At 39.3% G+C, this 20,367-nt stretch overlaps 1 protein-coding gene across 2 annotated transcripts in view; it reads left to right on the forward strand.

The window, feature by feature from the left end:
- Window positions 1–20,367, forward strand: part of ATG10 (autophagy related 10) — a 257,357-nt gene that overhangs the window by 155,433 nt on the left and 81,557 nt on the right. For both annotated transcript variants that reach the window (XM_061424322.1, XM_061424323.1), the window contains one exon: window positions 17,698–17,836. In XM_061424322.1, coding sequence (XP_061280306.1) covers window positions 17,698–17,836 — 139 coding nt within the window. The remainder of the gene's footprint in view (window positions 1–17,697; window positions 17,837–20,367) is intronic.

The following is a 20,367-nucleotide window of genomic DNA, read 5'->3' on the forward strand; positions in this document are numbered from 1 at the left end:
TATGGTGGAGGTAGTGAAGATAATGGTGACCTCCTTTAAAGGGCAGGCACTGCTACACTCAGTGCCCCTGACCCTGCAGCATGCCACCATCCACCCATGCTTAGTAACTGGGAAATGCGTGTCCAGCAGTTGAAAGTCAAACGCAGTTCCTTCCAGGAGCAATTTCTATCACCTCAGAGCTAGACTGTGAGGCTCTGGTGGTGTCCACATGCTGCTTTGAACCATCCTTGTCCTTTGCAGGGCTGGCCTCCTTAGGACAGTAGACAGTCATCCCCTGCTTATGTTCTGAAGGGTATGAGGGAAACCATGGCAGCTGCCCCTCTCCCCCACTGTCTTTTTCTTTGTTCCATCAACTGCATGGTCACTGAGTCATTAAGATTTTTCTGTTCAGGGAAACTTCTTTTCAAAGGCAAAGACTTTTGGTAAGATTAACATGTCCCAGACTGTAACATTTACTGTAGATGAGTTTATCAAGTCCCTTTCCTCTGAAAATCAGAAGGGCTGAATTTGTAAGCCTGTACTGAAAGAGGAAAACAAAGCTATGAAAAGCTTTGTATAGGAGATGCCAAGGATAAGTTTGTCTTCTTTATAATTTTTTACTCATGGTCTGGGTCACCAGCATAGTCTTTAAAGTAGATGCATACTTGCAGGGAGCTTGCAAAATAATCTATTGAGATATGGGAAAAGATAATAGAACTGATTTTACTTTGGTTTATTTTTTTAAATGAAGGTTTACCAATATTTATACATGGACTGCTCGGGCTCTTGTCCATGGGGTCACAAAGAGTCTGACACGACTGAATACACACACACACATGGACTCATGGTAGGTCTTCATGAAGTTCATTTGCCGGAAGACCAGGAGTCCTATGTTACTCAAGGCAGCCAAAAGGGAAGAGAGAGCTGGTTACTAGGAAGAGGCTAACAGTGGTGCTTCACTCCTTCAGGCTTGTGTTATGTATCACAGTTTACTGTGCCTTGGATTTACTGGGATGATCTCATCCAGTTTTAGTTAACACAACTCCTACTTGTCAGACTGGGGGCTTTAACCATCCCTGCAAAGGAACTCTAATAAACAACAGCAAAATGGCACTATGTAAAAATAACAATATACTCAGATCTTTCAAAAAATTGACTCTCCTAATTTGAAATTAAGATTAGTTGAAAGTGAAAGTGAAAGTCACTCAGTCATGTCCAGCTCTTTGAGACCGCATGGACTGTACAGAATTCTCTAGGCCAGAATACTGGAGTGGGTAGCCTTTCCCTTCTCTAGGGGATCTTTCCAACCCAGGGACTGAACCCAGGTCTCCCTCATTGCAGGCAGATTCTTTACCAGCTGAGCCACAAGGGAAGCCCTAAGATAACTTGAGATAGGGTTTATGATTACTTGAGATAGGATTTATGTTTACTTTTATTAATGACCCTCAAGTTGTGTGTATGTTGTCCTTAATGATCATATGATGCTCTCTGTGTTGATCAACAACTCACTGAAAAGCAATCAGAACACGAAGACAAACCTGTTAGAACTAGAGAAAGGGACTGAAACGTGAGTGTCATGATTTACCAAGTGCAGTCAGTAATACACATCTTCCTTGTGGATCTGTGGATCCTTCTCAGCTATTGCAATCATTAAAATCACCTATCAAAAACATGGAGAAAACACATAAGCTGGATCTTTGAAATACCATGTTATAATTAAGGTTCAATATAGAACAAACAAAAAAATCTGTAGCATATTTAGTTAAATTGCTGTCTTCAAAATATTACTGGGAGAAAAAATGTCTGCAACATTAATAAATAAATAGGTTTTTCGGTAACACTTTATTTACTGTGTTGATTTACCCTTTTGTAACCCAGGGCTCTTTTTCTCTGTGCAGCTTAGAGCAAGGTTCTTGATGAAGAGGAAGGAAGTCACCTCTGGTTCTTCAGAGTCAGTTTTGAATTAAGGCTGTACCCCTGTGCTGGAGAGAGAGGCAGGACTACCAGGCAGGCAGCACCTAGGCATTCAGTGACCGGGAGTGTGGTCACTGAGGACTGGGATCAGGGCTGACTGCTCAGCAGCATGGGCTCTGGAGCCAGGAGCCCAGCGAAAGCCTGGCACCTCTGTGCTCATTTGCGTGTGGTTTACACGTGTGACCATTTAGGTGCTAACTTTTTCAATGAGTACTTTAAAATCAACATTTCTGCAACTTTATGCAGCCACAGCCACTGGCCCAGAAAGCTGAGGGCAAAATGGGCAAGCAAAGAGGAGATGCAGGCAGGGGGCCAGTGAAGGTCCTTTGGTGCTCAGAGCAAACAGCAGAGTGGGACACCTACCTCTCTTAGTACCCAGATCATCACCTAGCTAAAAGAATTCCTTGGAATATATTTTTCCTTCACCTTGTCTTATCCATTAAGGTTTTCAATTTTAATGTCTCTTACAAGGTATATAGTATATTACATGAAATACATGTTCATAATTGATCAGAAGGTAAATACAAACATATTAAAGATGAATGCTTAAATTTTTGATACCTGGAGTCAAAATCAAAAAGTTTATAGACCTTTAATTTATAGTACAGAAATGATAACAGATTTTATTCTCTTTGCATTTACTTATTTCATTTAACAAATATTGATTGAATGCCTATTGATTACTATTTGCCAGGTGCTGTTCAGGATGCTTGGGCATACCTGAGTAGATAAGATAGACAAAAGCCCTGTCCTCTCATGTCCTAACGGATTTATGTGTGTGCCATAGCATAGCCTTTCCCTGACCCCAGATCAGATGAGCCCCAAGATACATTCTTATATTCTTCTAGCACTTGCAACACTATAATCAAGTAATTGTTTATGGAGTGATTCAGTTTCCCCTCCCCTCCCTTTAGTAAAAGCTCTTTGAGAGCAGAGACTCTGTCTGTTCTGTTCACCAACAACCCTCCAGTGATGGTACCGTGCCTAGCACTTAGTAGATATTCAGTAAAGTTTAGTGAATGAGTATTTACTTTGTCTGCACACATTGTGTACCTATGTGCACATGTATGTGAGTTTGTTCATGGCAAATAGATGGGCAAACAGTGGAAACAGTGGCTGACTTTATTTTTCTGGGCTCCAAAATCACTGCAGATGGTGACTGCAGCCATGAAATTAAAACATGCTTACTCCTTGGAAGGAAAGTTATACCAACCTAGACAGTATATTAAAAAGCAGAGACATCACTTTGTCAACAAAGGTCTGTCTAGTCAAAGGTGTGGTTTTTCCAGTGGTCATGTATGGATGTGAGAGTTGGACTGTGAAGAAAGTGGAGTGCTGAAGAATTGATGCTTTTGAACTGTGGTATTGGAGAAGACTCTTGAGAGTCCCTTGGACTGCAAGGAGATACAACCAGTCCATCCTAAAGGAGATCAGTCCTGGGTGTTCATTAGAAGGACTGATGTTGAAGCAGAAATTACAATACTTTGGCCACCTGATATGAAGTTCTGACTCATTTAAAAAGACCCTGATGCTGGGAAAGATTGAGGGCAGGAGGAGAAGGGGATGACAAAGGATGAGATGGTTGGATGGTGTCACCGACTCAATGGACATGGGTTTGGGTGGACTCAGGGAGTTGGTGATGGACAGGGAGGCCTGGCATGCTGCAGTTCATGGGGTCGCAAAGAGTCGGACATGACTGAGTGACTGAACTGAACTGAACTGAGAAGGAAAGGATGAGGTGTTCTCAAGCAGAAACTGTCGGTGAGGGCAGGACATGTAGTGACAGAACGAAGTGTGCAAGGAAACTTTTTAGTGTCTGCAAGAAGAGTTTGTTAGGAAGAAGCCTGGGTGATTAGAGATGTTCTAAAATCTGTCTGGGTGGATGATATGGTCATTGAACTAAAAATAAACCTTGGAGAATGAGGATTAGGATGTTAAAAGGGTCAGCCCTACGTAAAACTGGTTTATACCTGAAAGAGCTGAAACAAAAAAGTTTAAAACCACACACACCAAATTTATAGATATGGTAAAATTGTATCTACTCTGCTGCTGCTACTGCTAAGTCACATCTACTCTGCTAAGTTGTGTTAGTCGTGTCTGATTCTGTGCGACCCCATAGACGGCAGCCCACCAGGCTCCCCTGTCCCTGGGATTCTCCAGGCAAGAACACTGGAGTGGGTTGCCATTTCCTTCTCCAATGCATGAAAGTGAAAAGTGAAAGTGAAGTCGCTCAGTCGTGTCCAACTCCTAGCGACCCCATGGACTGCAGCGCACCAGGCTCCTCTGTCCATGGGATTTTCCAGGCAAGAGTACTGGAGTGGGGTGCCGTTGCCTTCTCCCCACATTTACTCTAGGACTCTGCATTTTCTCTAGTAGCACTTACTGTGATGATAATTGTAGTGATTTGTGTGATTATTTGTTTATCATATCTCCTCCCTTTATGGCACAGTGTCTGCTGTTCTTTCCTCTGTTCCCAGATAGGACAGAGTCTAGAACAAGGATTGGCAAACTTGTGGCCAGTTTCCTATTTTTGTATAGCTCATGAGTTAATGGTTTTTGCATTTTTATATGGTTGAAAAAGAACAGTGTTTCATGACACACTAAAATTATATGAAATTTAAATTTTAGTGTCCATAAATAACATTTTTTTGGCACAAAGCCAAAGTCATTGATTTACATATTGTGTGGGTTGCTTTTGTGCTACAGTGGCGTAGTTGAGTGGTTTTGACAGAGACACATGGTTCACAAAGCTTAAAATATTTACTACCTGGCCCTTTAAGAAAATGTTTGCTGACCCTTGATGTAGAATTTAGAAGATACCTCATAACATTTGATGAATGAGTGAATAAGGTAAATCATCACCTACTATGTGTCAGATAGTTTTATAGTTTGTCTTGTTTAATACACTTTAAATAAGAGGAAAGTGCCTTCGTTTAACAAATAAGTAAACTTAGGCTCAGGGGGATTAAGCGGTCTGCTCATCCAGAGAGCGCAGAGTCAAGAACTGAACCCAGATCTAACTCCAAATTCCATGCCCTTTTTTACATTTGACTATACTACACTTCTCTAATATGTAGGTGTTTTTAATCTGTGATTTGAATGTACCCATCCACCCCTGTAGAAAGATGAGGACTTTCACTGTGTTCTCATTGTTGCTTAGATAGTAACTTTAAAGGCAGCCCCACCTCCCCATGTCCCATCTTTGTCCTGGCACAAGCATAGGGTATGCACTCATGGAGTTCTTTAAAGGATTCTCCTAGTAAAAGAACCAACAAAGCAAACAAATAAAGCCTATTCACAGCCATACAATTCTGAGACAGTTTTGAGGAAGGAGAAGGAGCTCAGGCTCTCCTGAAGGTCCTGCAGAGGCATTCTCTGCTCATTCCCAGACACGGTTCTTCTTGTGCACATGCCAAGGCAGCCCCTTCTGAAATTACTAGTGTTTGCCTTTTGGTCTGTTTATCAAGACCTTCTCAGTTTCACTCTTTAGCAATGAAATTACCTCATTTCTGGATTTGAGTATGGACATTTATGCATACGCTGAAGGAATTTGCAGTTTATTTATCAAGATATTTAAAAAATCTCACTTGTTTAAATTAGAGTAGTGCATTCTCTTACCTTAGAAAATGACTTCAGCCTCACTTTAGCCTATCAGATTCAATTATCATCATTCTTTGAAGGCTCGGAATTTATCATCCCCTCAGGAAACCTAATGGCAACCCACTCCAGTATTCTTGCCTGGAGAATCCCATGGACAAAGGAGCCTGGTGGGCTACAGTCCACAGGGTCGCAAAGAGTCAGACACGACTGAGCAACTTCACTCACTCAGGAAACCTAATGTAACATTTTAAGATAGAAAAAAATAGAAAAGCGGTAAGGTTCACCAAATGGATACACAGGTCCTTTAATAAGGTTCTGCTTACTACTTATAAAAATACAATAAAGGAAATTAAGGAAGGCCTTAAGATGGACTTGGTCTATGGACTGTAGCTGGTTTTTGTAAATAAAATTTCACCAGAGTATGGTCACATCTGTTTGCCTGTTGCCAATGGCTGCTTTCATGCTAAAGTGGCAAAGACTTTATGGTCCACAAAGTCTAGAACACTGACTATATGTGCCTGTAAGAAAACTGCAGAGCTCTGGAAATAGGGATATAAGAAAAATTAGAAGGGGACTTCCTTGGTGGTCCAGTGGTTAAGAATCCGCCTTCCCATGCAGGGGACATGGGTTCAATGCCTGGTTGGGAAACTAAGATCCCACATGCCCCACAGAGCAACTAAGCCTGTGTGCCACAACTAGAGAGCCCGCATGCTGCAACAACAACAAAAAGATTCCATATGCTGCAACAAAAGGGTCCATATGCCACAGCTAAGACTCAATGCAGCCAAATAAATAAATGTTACAAAAGAAAACTTAGAAGAACTAGGATCATTTAACTAGGATCAGATAAATCTGAAGACAGTAAATTGGTTCATATTTTTGAGAGGATATTACATAAAAGATGACCACTGTTTCTTTATTTTCTGAAAGGATAAACCCAGTAGAAACTGATTTATCCTGTAGCATAAGGGAGAATTTTGGAGTTCTGGAGTTAAAATCTAGCATGGCTTATATGGCAAGACTTACACATTGGTGGTTACATGTGTGGTCAGACGTTTATTTTTTTTTTTGGCACCTCAAATTTCACTATTAGGAATTCCTTTTGAGGACTTTCCTGGTGGTCCAGTGGCCGAGACTCCTCACTCCCAATGCAGGAGGTCCAGTTTCAATCCCTGGTCAGGGAACTAGATCCCATATGACACTACTAAGTTGGAATGCCACCACTAATGATTCCATATGCCAAAACTAAGACCTGGTACAGCCAAATAAATAAATTAAAAAAAAAATTCCTTTTGATTGGTGTTCAGATCAGATCAGTTGCTCAGTCATGTCCGACTCTTTGCAACCCCATGAATCGCAGGACGCCAGGCCTCCCTGTCCATCACCAACTCCCAGAGTTCACTGAGACTCACGTCCATCGAGTCAGTGATGCCATCCAGCCATCTCATCCTCTGTCGTCCCCTTCTCCTCTTGCCCCCAATCCCTCCCAGCATCAGAGTCTTTTCCAATGAGTCAACTCTTTGCATGAGGTGGCCAAAGTACTGGAGTTTCAGTTTTAGCATCATTCCTTCCAAAGAAATCCCAGGGCTGATCTCCTTTAGAATGGACTGGTTGGATCTCCTCGCAGTCCAAGGAACTCTCAAGAGTCTTCTCCAACACCACAGTTCAAAAGCATCAATTCTTCGGCGCTCAGCCTTCTTCACAGTCCAACTCTCACATCCACACATGACCACAGGAAAAACCATAGCCTTGACTAGACGAACCTTTGTTGGCAAAGTAATGTCTCTGCTTTTGAATATGCTATCTAGGTTGGTCACAACTTTCCTTCCAAGGAGTAAGTGTCTTTTAATTTCATGGCTGCAATCACCATCTGCAGTGATTTTGGAGCCCCCCAAAATAAAGTCTGACACTGTTTCCACTGTTTCCCCATCCACTTCCCATGAAGTGATGGGACCGGATGCCATGACCTTCGTTTTCTGAATGTTGAGCTTTAAGCCAACTTTTTCACTCTCCACTTTCACCTTCATCAAGAGGCTTTTTAATTCCTCTTCACTTTCTGCCATAAGGGCAGTGTTGATTGGTGTTATCAGTTACAAATCCACTGCTGAATGTAATAATTGATAAAGGAGTATCATACTAAACCATCAATGGCCATTGATACTCTAGCAAATCAATCCCATCCCAGTACTACTGAGTTAAAAAGCAGAAGTTTGGGAGTGGAGCCCAAGAGTACAAATTTTAACATCCCCTACCCTCCCACCCCCACCCCAAATCTCATCATCTTTGCAGAGTGAAGGAGCCCTGGGCTTGAAGCCTGGGGGCTTAGGTTTGTGCTCTGGCTAATTTCTTACTTGCTGAGTGACTTTGGACCTTCCTATAGAGCAGAGGAACAAGTGACATAATGTATACAAATGTTCTTAGAAAAACTGTGAACCATTGTAACTGAGGCTGGCATTTCTTAGGTAACATGCAAAGGGTAAGCCTGAATAAAAACACCTTCAGCTGACTCTGAAACTCAGAATACTAGGTAAAAAGTCTTTCTCTCTTCCTTTAACTAGTCATGATCCATAAGGAATTTTTGGTTTTCATATCCCTTAGTCTGCTAATTCTTTTGCATTTAACTGTTCAGAAATCTTAAAAAGTAGAGGAACCTGAGTTTTCCTTTAAAAAGTCCTTCTGAGTCCTTATTTTCTCCTAGGAAAATAATGCATCTTATATATTGTTCTGATGTAAGGACAAATCATCATTGACATACATTAGGTGTCACTAAACATTATTACTGTTCCCTCCTGCCATGGAACCTGTGTTCTCTGGCCAGGAATCTCAGAGACAGCTTCTTCTGCAGTCCACCTTGCACTCAGCCTATTTGCTAGCTACCCAGCTCTGAGTTCAAGCTGTCTTCCTGTCTCCTGCACAGTCTTAAAGGAAGCAGGGCCCTCGAAGCACAACATAACCAGCTGTAAACATCCAGAAAACTGCCAGATGTGCTTTGGCGGATTTCTGTGTCCCCCACCTCCTGTCTTGCCCTTGAGCGTGCCAGGCTGTGTTGGATTTAATCCCACACAGGAGACAGATTCTTTCTCTCAGTGGGAACCCACATTGGCCATGTGGATGCTAATTCGATCCCTTCTGATGGAGCTGGGAGAGCAGAGAATGGCACCTCTTTTTTTTTCCATTTTTTAAAAATCAGGAGTAGTGATAATATTACTGGCAGAGGGGACACCTCACTAAGATACTATCCTTGGGATCAGCTAGGCACCCCGCTTTTTTGTTTCAGTGTCACCCCGGATGCTGTTAGACACTTGTCTGCCTGGTGACGAACTCTCTCTTATGTACTGGATACAACATTTACAGTTGCTAAAAGAATGCCATTGCTTGCAGAGTTCTTGTGACAGTCAGCACTCAAAAGCCACAGAGATCATGAAAAAGTCATTCTAGGAGTACAAATTGTGAAAAAACCACCCCACTTTAAAATAATGAACATGTGAGACAAACAAAAAAAGTGGGGAGGGGGCTACTTGCTCAGAGTCCCGCATAGGTTATTTTTATAGTAATTCATTTAAAATGTTTTAATAATTAAAACTCTTTCTTAAGGAATTTATTTTTCAATGATTGGTCCAAAGGCTTTGCCAGTCTTTATCACTTCTAAAAATATTAAAAGGATGTTGGTTCAGGCAAATCAAGAGAAGTTTGTTACATAGTCCATCTTTCCATTGTGATTAAATGCTTCTATGTCCTCTTGTGGATGCAGCTAAAGACGGTCCTGAGCCAGTCCTGTGCCTTGGTCACTCTTTGGCTTCTTGGCTGTGATTCTGGCCCGTAACTGTTCGGTTTGAATTAAGATCCTGACTGGTGGAAGATAAACAAATAGAATCTCTTTTCCTCAAGGGACATTATGAATAAAGCTCATTACTTATGTTTGCTCAGTAATAGTAATAGAGATTTCTAGTGATAGAAAAAAAGTTTTTCTTTTTTCCTTTGCATTACTTTTCCCTGTAGGCTAAATAAAGATATGGATCTCATTTCCTAAGCCCAGTACTCTATTTGGGTTTGCTTTCAATAAAATATCTATGAAGTGTCTTCAGCATGATCACTATTTAATGAGATTTAGTTGTAAAGCTTAATTCATATCAGATTTTCTAAATGAGAGATCACTGTCAACTTATTGTTAATTGAATTCAATAAAATCAAGGTTTCTATAATTAATGTGAACCACTTAATCTTTTAGCTCCTTGAATGAATATGATTTTCTAAATACAGGTATCTTCTCATTTAATGAAATAGCAACATTGTGAGAAAAATAAATGTACATGTGACTCCTTTTTCTGTTAACTCTTAATATCAAATTAAATATACCCAAATCCTCTTTAAAACATAACAAAAGAAAAGTAAAAAATATTAGCAAACATATTCAAAATGTTAATAGTAATCCGATGGCATCACCGACTCAATGGACATGAGTTTGAGTAAACTCTGGGAGTTGGTGATAGACAGGGAGGCCTGGTGTGCTGCAGTCTATGGGGTCGCAAAGAGTCGGACACGACTGAGTGACTGAACTGAACTGAATCCAATGACATGTAGAACATCAGTCTAAATTGAATATATAACTGTTAAAAAGTGGCATTCTCCAGTACAAAGAGCAGTTATTTCAGGGTCAGTGGATATGGGTCATTGGCCTGCCTCTGCCTCTAATTATCTAGGGACATTGGGTAAACCACCAGTCTTTTGGAGCCTTCTTGTTTGGATCAGCAAGGTGAGTGTTGTGCCAGATGGAATGATTGAAGTTCCTTTCGCTATGATTCTGTACGCTATGATTCTGTGTGTTCTCCGATTCTGTACACTGTAACATAGTAGCACAAACTATTGTTACCTTAAAATGTTTTTTTTTTGAGAATTAAAAATATTCAAAAAAATAGACTAAAAGGGTATAAATAATACCTGTGGACCCATCAATCAACCCCAATAATCATCACTCCATGATCAACCATGCCCCTTCCACATCTACGTCCTCTGACACGCCTCCTGTGTAATTGTAAGGCCAGTTCCAGACATCAGCCTCTCTTTATCAACATAATCCCTCTGCCATCTGTACTGTTAGCTCTGAGGCCTTAGATATTGTATTTTGTCTTTAACGAATCTCAAACTTTCTTGCTATTTTTTTCCTTTTTAGTTTTTCATTGAAATTGTAAGATACAGATTCATAGGCAGGAGTAAGAAATAATCAGAAAGTTCCCATGTACCCTTACCTAGTTTACCCCAGTGGCAACATCTCGCAAAATTGTAGTATAATATCACAATCAGGGTATCAGCATCAATACAATCCGTTGATTTATTCAGACTGTCCCATTTTACTTATGCTGATCTGTATGTGTGGGGGTGGGTGTGTATGGAGGTGTGGTGTGTGTGTTTGGTTGTATACAACTTTATCATGCATGTAGGTTCACCTATCCGTCACCATAATCGATAGAGAACAAGTCCATCATCACAAGGTCGCCTCATGCTGCCCTTTAGTAAACATAGCCACCTCCTTCTGCCCACTCCCCTCAAGACTAATCTGTTCTTTGTTCATTTCTAAAATTTTGTCATTTCAAAAATGTTATATAAATGGAATCATACAGTCTGTAATCTTTTTGGATTGGCTTTTATCACTTCATAATTACTGAGAGATTCACTCAGGTGGTTGTGTGTATCAACAATTTTTTCTTTTCATTGCCGAGCAGTGTAGGATGATATGCCACAATTTGTTTAGCTACGACCTGCTGAGGGACATCTGAACTGTCTCAAGTTTTTGGCTATTCTGAATAGAACTACTATGAATATTCGTGTGCATGTTTTTCATTTCTCTGGGATGAATGCCCAAGAGTGTAATTGGTGGATTGTATGGTAATTAGACGTTTAGTTTTAGAAGAAACTGCCATATGGTTTTCCAGAGAGGCTGTACCATTTTATATACTCCAAGCAGCAATGTATGAATGATCTAGTTTCTCTGCGTCTTCACCAACATTTGAAGATGTCACTGCTTGTTATTTTATCTATTTTGATAGGTGTATAGTGATATCTCACTGTAGTGTTAATTTGTATTTCCCTGATGGGTAATGATATTGAGCATCTTTTTTATGCCTGTTTGCCATTTGTGTATCAGCTTTGGTGATCTTCTGCATTTTTAGTCCTCCATTTACTTCTTTTTCAACTTTAGTGTCCAGGTAAGCTTGCTGGTGAATCACCTACAATATTTGTTATATAGGAGGGAACAGAGTTGCTACAGATGAAGAATTGCTTACCAGGGTTCTCATCTCTGTCTTAGAGTCTCTAGGAATACAAAGATGAATGAGACAAGAACCTTGGTCTTAAAGTTTTAAAACCATCTGGCACTTTGCGAGAGGGAAACAGAAAATATGTAGAAGTCTGATTTCCAAATTGCATGATTTCATGAGATGATATTTGCGTGGGCATCATAAAGGTGACCACGAAGGGATGGAAAGATCCTAGCAGAAACAGGCCAAGAATTCAGTTCATTTCACATGAGTTAAGGATGGGAAAACGTCTTTGCCAATAGATGTGCCCAGAGCAAGGTGCTGGGTGACAGCAGCACTCCCAGTTGGAAGACAGGAATCCAGCCTTCAAGTCCCGCAGGCACTCAGCTGCCAGTGTGAATAGTGGCTGCAGTGAAACTTCTAATTGGCTCTTTAAGAAGCTTTTTCTACCCCCTCTCTCTTATTTCTCCAGCCTCCAAACTGTTCCAGAGAATCTGAATCTATGTCTAATTGATCACCAGCTGCAAGCACCTTGTGTCAACACCAACACATACCTGAGTGCTTAATTTGAGTTTGGATAAAGGACAGTCCTGGAGAAGGCAATGGCAGCCCACTCCAGTACTCTTGCCTGGAAAATTCCATGGATGGAGGAGCCTGGTGGGCTGCAGTCCATGGGGTCTCGAAGAGTCGGACACGACTGAGCGACTTCACTTTCACTTTTCACTTTCATGCATTGGAGAAGGAAATGGCAACCCACTCCAGTGTTCTTGCCTGGAGAATCCCAGGGACGGGGGAGCCTGGTGGGCTGCCATCTATGGGGTTGCACAGAGTCGGATGACTGAAGCGACTTAGCAGCAAAGGACAATCCAGTAAACAAGACTGGGAGCTGACTGTGGCTCAGATCATGAACTCCTTCTTGCCAAATCCAAACTTAAATTGAAGAAAGTAGGGAAAATCAATAGATCATTCAGGTATGACCTAAATCAAATCCCTTATGATTATATAGTGCAAGTGAGAAATAGTTTCAAGGCATTAGATTTGATAGACAGAGTGCTTGAAGAACTATGGATAGAGGTTCATGACATTGTATAGGAGGCAGGGATCAAAACCATCCCCAAGAAAAAGAAATGTAAGAAGGCAAAGTGACTGTCTGAGGAGGCCTTACAAATAGTTGTGAAAAGAAAAGAAGTGAAAGGTAAAGGAGAAAAGGAAAGATATACCCATTTGAATGCAGAGTTCCAAAGAATAGCAAGGAAAGATAAGAAAGCCTTCCTCAGTGATCAATGCAAAGAAATAGAGGAAAACAATAAAATGGGAAAGACTAGAGACCTCTTCAAGAAAATCAGAGGTACCAAGGGAGCATTTCATGCAAAGATGGGCACAATAAAGATCACAAATGGTATGGACCTAACAGAAGCAGAATATATTAAGAAGAGGTGGCAAGAATACACAGAAGAACTGTACAAAAAAGATCTTCACGACCCAGATAACCACGATGGTGTGATCACTCACCTAGAGCCAGACATCTTGGAATGTGAAGTCAAGGGGGCCTTAGGAAGTATCACTACAAACAAAGCTAGTGGAGTTGATGGAATTCCAGTTGAGCTATTTCAAATCCTAAAAGATGATTCTGTGAAAGTGCTGCACTCAATATGCCAGCAAATTTGGAAAACTCAGCAGTGGCCACAGGACTTGAAAAGGTCAGTTTTTATTTCAATCCCAAAGAAAGGCAATGCCAAAGAATGCTCAAACTACCACACAATTGCACTCTTCTCTCACAGCTAGCAAAGTAATGCTCAAAATTCTCCAAGCCAGACTTCAACAGTTCATGAACTGTCAAGTTCCAGATGTTCAAGCTGGATTGAGAAAAGGCAGAGGAACCAGAGATCAAATTGCCAACATTGAATCATTGATAAGGCAAGAAAGTTCCAGAAAAACACCTACTTCTGCTTTATTGACTATGCCAAAGCCTTTGACTGTGTCAATCACAACAAACTGTGGAACATTCTTAAAGAGATGGGAATACCAGAACACCTGACCTGCCTATTGAGAAACCTGTATGCAGGTCAGGAAGCAACAGTTAGAACTGGACATGGAACAACAGACTGGTTCCAAATAGGAAAAGGAGTATGTCAAGGCTGTATATTGTCACCCTGCTTATTTAACTTATATGCAGAGTACATCATGAGAAATGCTGGGCTGGAAGAAGCACAAGCTGGAATCAAGATGGCCGGGAGAATTATCAATAACCTCACATTTACAGATGACACCACCTTTATGGCAGAAACCAAAGAAGAACTAAAGAGCCTCTTGATGAAAGTGAAAGACGAAAGTGAAAAAGTTTGTTTAAAACTCAACATTCAGAAAACTAAGATCATGGCGTCTGGTCCCATCACTTCATGGCACATAGATGGGGAAGCAATGGAAACAGTGACAGACTTTATCTTTTGGGCTCCCAAATCACTGCAGATAGTGACTGCAGCCGTGAAATTAAAAGACGCTTGCTCCTTGGAAGAAAAGTTATGACCAACCTAGACAGCATATTAAAAAGCAGAGACAGTACTTTGCCAACAAATATCCATCTAGTCAAAAGTATGGTTTTTCCAGTAGTCATGTATGGATGTGAGAGTTGGACTATAAAGAAAGCTGAGTACTGAAGAATTAATGCTTTTGAACTGTGGTGTTGGAGAAGACTCTTGAGAGTCCCTTGGAGTGCAAGGAGATCTAACCAGTTCATCCTAAAGGAGATCAGTCCTGGGTGTTCATTGGAAGGACTGATATTGAAGCTGAAACTCCAATACTTTGGCTACCTGATGCAAAGAACTGATTCATTTGAAAAGACCCTGATGCTGGGAAAAATTGAGGGCAGGAGGAAAAGGGGACAACAGAGGATGAGATGGTTGGATGGCATCACCAACTCGATGGAGATGAGTTTGAGTAAACTCCAGGAATTGGTGATGGACAGGGAGGCCTAGCGTGCTGCAGTCTGTGGGGTCGCAGAGTCGGACGTGACTGAATTGAACTGAACTGAACTGAAAGGACAGTCTTTCCAGGAATTTTATCCTCCCTAGCAAGACTGAGTCTCGGTCACTCTATATCTGCAGTTTTATGCAGAAGTCATTAATGACCCAACTCAGTATTTACTTACAAACTGGACAGGGATGGTCTAAGAAGAGAAATAGCTCAATAGAGAAGAATAGAGAATAAAGACACACACACACACACAAATCTAATTTATGATAAAAGTGTGTTAAAATCAATGGGAGGAAGATGGATTATTGGAAATCATCTGGGAAAAATTCTTCACAACATACACAAAAACAAAATTTGCATGGTTTAGTGATCTAAACATGTCAATTTAAAAACACGTGTATGTGAGAGAGAAAGACATAATGAGTGTGTAGAATAAACAAGTTAACATTTGTATAATTTTAAGGATGAGATGGGACATAGCACAAGTCCGTCTAATGAAGACAGATTACTTGGAAGCTGCAAATAGAAAATGTACAGCTTTGACTACATGAAAGTAAATTATAATACATACAAGGAACAAAGTTAAAAGAAAACTGAGTGAAAACGTTTTATACATATACGTATCAGACATATATTTGCACACTTGTGTATTTCTGTAGTGCAGAGATGTATGTATTTCCAGTAATAAGTTATTTCTAATATACAAAGTTTATATAACTCAGTAAGAACAATGGAAATCAAATATCTGAAAAATAGGAAAGGAATAAGAACAGGTACATCACAGAGGAATACAAATTACTCATAAATACATGAGTAGATGTTCACTTTCATTAGTAATCACGAAACTAGAAACTAAAACAAAAAACTGATATTTAAAAATTCATCAAATAAGCAAAAGCCAAAAACAAATAATCTTCAGGATTTATAGGAAATGGGAAAGGACATTCTTTTACATTTTAACTGGGAATATAGATTGATACATCCTTTTTCTGAGGACAAATTGACAGTGTCTTTTGAAATTTAAGATGCATGTACCCTCTCATACATTAATGTTACCTTTAGGAATCTGCACCATAGAAAAATAGAGGCATATAAAAATATATGTGCTAAGAAATTCATTGCAGCATTAGTTGTAGTAGCATAAAATTATAATTGATCTAAAATTTCTAGCAGTGTGGAAATGTTTACAAAAACAAAAAACTATGGTCATATAATGCGATATAAAAGAAGCAGCAAAGTCTACAGCACTGACATGGCAGCATGTGGAGATATGTTCGTGAGTGAATAAAACAAATCAAGGAACATGTATATATATCATGATTTAATTGGGGATGCAAAGGAGGGGTATAGGTGGATGTAGTATGTGTATACGTGTTTGCACATCAAAAAATAAAAACAGTCTGGAAAAATACACAGTGACCTTTTGAAAATAATTACAAATCTGAGATACTAAAGTGCTGGGATGAGGGGAATTTCAATTTTTTGTTAATATACTTGTGCAATATTTGCAGTTATTTTTAACTACAATGATTTTATAATGTTAAGAAAGAATAAAAAAAGAAAGAAAAGAAATTATAAATGCTAAACAACTCAATCTTTGAGCAAAAAGAATGAATTTTGGCTGAAAGAATTGCTTTAAAGGAAGATGTATTTATCTTTGCCTAATGAAATTTAAATAAACAGGAACAACTTCTTTCTTGCTACTGTATTAATTTTCTGTATCTGGAATATTTCAGTGGTTTCTTTTCAGTTATTTAATTCATTGTGTTTAATTGATAGTGTTTACTAGAGTTTAGTGAAAAACTATTTTGTAAATATCTTCAGTTGTGATTTATCTAGTGTAATATCTCCCCCAGTGAATTGACTGTGAGTAGGGAATTAGTAAAGCAGATAAGAGATCTGGAGAGTAGTCTGTGGCTTTACTTATCTCCACAGGAAACCTTATTTCATGTTGATAAAGTTTGAAATCTTTCCTGTTGCTCTTTTCAATTGTTCATTGTTGTTACCATTTTAATGAAAGGTAGAAATGAGTCAAACCAACCTGCTTCTTCTGTTCAACTAAAAATTAATGTCAAAGAAAATTCTTCAGCCCATTAAATAAGTGAATGTGGATGGAATCAGTTTCTGACTCAACATGTCCAATTAATTGCTTCCAAACGTTAAGATACATTCTCAACAAACCCTACACATAATAATAAAAAAAAATCAACATGTAGAGAATGATTAGGTGAGAAGTGAACTAGCTAGAACCATCTTTGCTTACAAAACCCTGTTTATGTTGACATTGATATTTGCCATCTACTCTATTATAAATCAAGATTTATTGTAGAAATGTACCAAAGATGACACAATAATAAAGAAAACAGATTCATTTCAGGTTTTGAAATGTACCTAACAAACTCAACCTCTTGCAAAATAACTTTTTTATTCAAAATGGAACTGGGAATTGTTCAGCACACAATGAATCATCTTTTGGCAAGTACAATAGACTCTTTAGGGACGTTTCACAGTCTCTTGCTCAATTGTTAGGATGTTTTTAGCTTTCACAGGTAGGGAAGAAGGTAGCTTGTATAGCCATCATCTTGTTGCTAAAATTGTACAGTAAAGATTTTTCAGAGTTGCTGTTGCAATAGATCTTTTCACTTTTTTCCCCCCTTCCTGTTTCTTTACTCAGAGCTGCTTTGTCTCTTAAAAACAATCTGGAATTACTTAATGCTAATGTTTTCTGGTTTTACTATTTACCCAGGACTCAAATGTTAAACATTAATGTGGGAAACTCCCTTTTCCTTACCTCATAGACATATATTTATTTAACTGTTATTTTGCATGAAGAAAACCTCAGCTTTCTCTCTGTGTGTGTTAATGTGCTTCTTTTTATTGACAGCCACATTCTGTTTTTGTATTTGCTTTTTTTCAGGAGGCTTTAGATCCCCCCCTGGATGATTTGGAGGTAAACGAGACCACCACGGCAGCCGAAGTGATTAAATATGAGTATCATGTCTTATATTCCTGCAGCTACCAAGTGCCTGTGCTTTACTTTAGGGCAAGCTTTTTAGGTAAGACCATGTTGGAAGCTAAATGTAAATTCATAACATTTACATATAAGGCAGAAAGCAGATTTGGAAAATTATTCTTGAGAGGGGAAAAAAAAAAAAGAGTTAAAAATAAGAAAACTGTGGGTGAGGTAAGGTTTTACCAGTAAATTTTCTCATGCTTTAGAAAGAGTATCAAGACTTTAGAGTGAATGATATCATCCCAGCCTTAAGTCTGATCTGCAGATTCTTGGCCTCCTGCCCAGCGTTGACTAAGCCCCCTGGCCCTTTTTCTTTTCTTTACTTTAAACAAGTAGGAACAACTTAAAGCTACAATGTTTATTTACTTCTAACTTTACAGTGAAAATTTCTTTCAATCTCAAGTGATCCCATTAACTCAAAAGTCCCCATGCCTCCTTCCCCAACACTAATTATTATTTCAGGAATTGTTTATCAATCCATTTAAGCTATGTTTAAAAATAGCACTAACATTTCCTTCAGCCATCTATACATCTCAGTGCCTCAGCTTCCTGCAGTGTTACTCAACTCACACCCCTTGCCAAGAAGGTGGAACACCCTGTCTCCTCTGAGGCCTTGGCTAATAAAGCTTATTTAATCAGCGGCCACATGAAATCCTCACCCTGCAGCACAGCCAGGGCTCCCCGCTTCACGTCCTCTGACTAAACCGGGTCAGCATTTTGAGGCCTCTCCACCCTGGGCTCAGAAGCCAAGAGGAACCACCTCCCCAGCCCACCCCTACCCCATTTCTCTTTTTCTCTCTGGACTTAGCAGCAGCATTTTGCATTTTGAACAGCCTTCTAACCTTTTCTGGATAGCTAAGACATCTGAATTTAGCCAGTGATATTTTATTTTTAATTAAAAAGTAGCTTAAGCTGCTTTGAATGTGTATTTGGTAGATTTAATCACTTGCTGCCTTATATTGTTTAATGGTCTCTAATTTTGCAGTGTTGGCGGTTTAACAAGCACTTAGGATTTAAAACACAAGAACAAATTCTCATAGACTCCCTGGTGAGAAGATTTTAATCTGAGGTGCAGTTCTAAGAACTGACAATTTGGGGTAAATTTTCAACATGGGACATGGGGAATTAAGGACACTGATAGTTTACTAATTCACAAACTCTTGCTGCAGATTAATCCATATGATTATTATAGGCCTTTAAAACACTCACTTTGTTGTGATTCTACTTGATTTGGAGCCCAGAGGTAAAAGGAAGCTTCTTGTCAGTGAGCTGTGTTATACTGAAAAATAGAAGGGGTTACATTTATTTACTGGAGGGGAGAAAAATGTCCTTCTCGGTTTTGGTTTGCAAGGACTCTACCCAGTAGCTTCTGGATTCAAAGCCATGTTGAGGCTGCAGGTAAAGGAAACAGGACACTACTTCTTCAATACTGTACTTTCATGTAATTAGTATTCACCATAAGCAGTTAATCACCAGAGAAGAGCTCCCAGAGACAAAACAAGTTGTTTAGCTTGTCAGCGTTAGGGAATCGGAGGTGTTGAAACATGACTGCTTCTAGCTGGAAGTGGGTCTTGCTGAGGCTGGTGGATGAGCTCATACGTGTGCTTTGCTCTTATGTGCCAACAGCTCCCCTTACAGTACAGCACAGTAATTGTTCCTGCAAGTTCAATTATATTTTAATGAAATTTGTATACTTTCTAAGATCTTTTCTTCATGGTGGTTGTCTGTTTCTTAAAAAAAAACACACAAAATAACTAGCCTTTTTGGATTCTGTTTATATATTTTAAGATGCTCTTTGTTTATGCTTTTATAAAGGAAACCCAAACAAGTCATTTATTTTGTATAGAAGCATTTCTTATTCTCCACCCTCCCCATGCTGTGTTGTATAGCATTAGCATTAGGAATTTTTAAATTCCGGAATCCACTTAGTGGTTTTTCAGGAGCATTGAAATATCAGATTTAATATTTGCAAAGCACACTGAGTGTTTTCTTGTGCAGAAACATGAAAAATGGTTCTTTCCTTTATCAGAGTCTGATTTCTTTTCCTTTCTCTACCTAACTTAACAGGTGTTCTAAAAATGTATCGTCCTTTCCTCTGGAGTCATAATTTTTCCTTTTTTCTCTTCGGTCCATTCCCTGTTCATATGTGGTTACTCTGGCCTTTCATCTGTTAAACAAATCTCGTCAGTGTGGTGAATGAATTCCTAACGTCTTCTTCTTATTCCAGGTCCAGATTTTTCTTTGTCTCATTCTAAGAGAATTCCGACCTAGAAACAGGATGGCTATAAAATTTCTTGCTCAGGGGTCTTTTTTTGTTATTGTTGCTTCAAAAATAGTTCACTCAGCCTTTTTTGACAGGTATTTAGATTTTTTTTTTTTTTGCATTTAAGTCTTAGTAAAAATTAGTTTCTCTGCTTTGCTCTAAATTTTATTCTAGTACCTTTTTTTTTAGGTAAAGCAAGTGGTAAGTAATTCCTATTTAAATTGATATTACCTTTTCTTTTATCAACTAGCTTAGATGTAAGAGGAAATCTTTATTCTGTTTCTTAAAGTACAAATACATTGGACTGTGAT

This window comes from Bos javanicus, chromosome 7 (assembly GCF_032452875.1).
Source record: "Bos javanicus breed banteng chromosome 7, ARS-OSU_banteng_1.0, whole genome shotgun sequence".
Taxonomy (NCBI): Eukaryota; Metazoa; Chordata; class Mammalia; order Artiodactyla; family Bovidae; genus Bos; species Bos javanicus.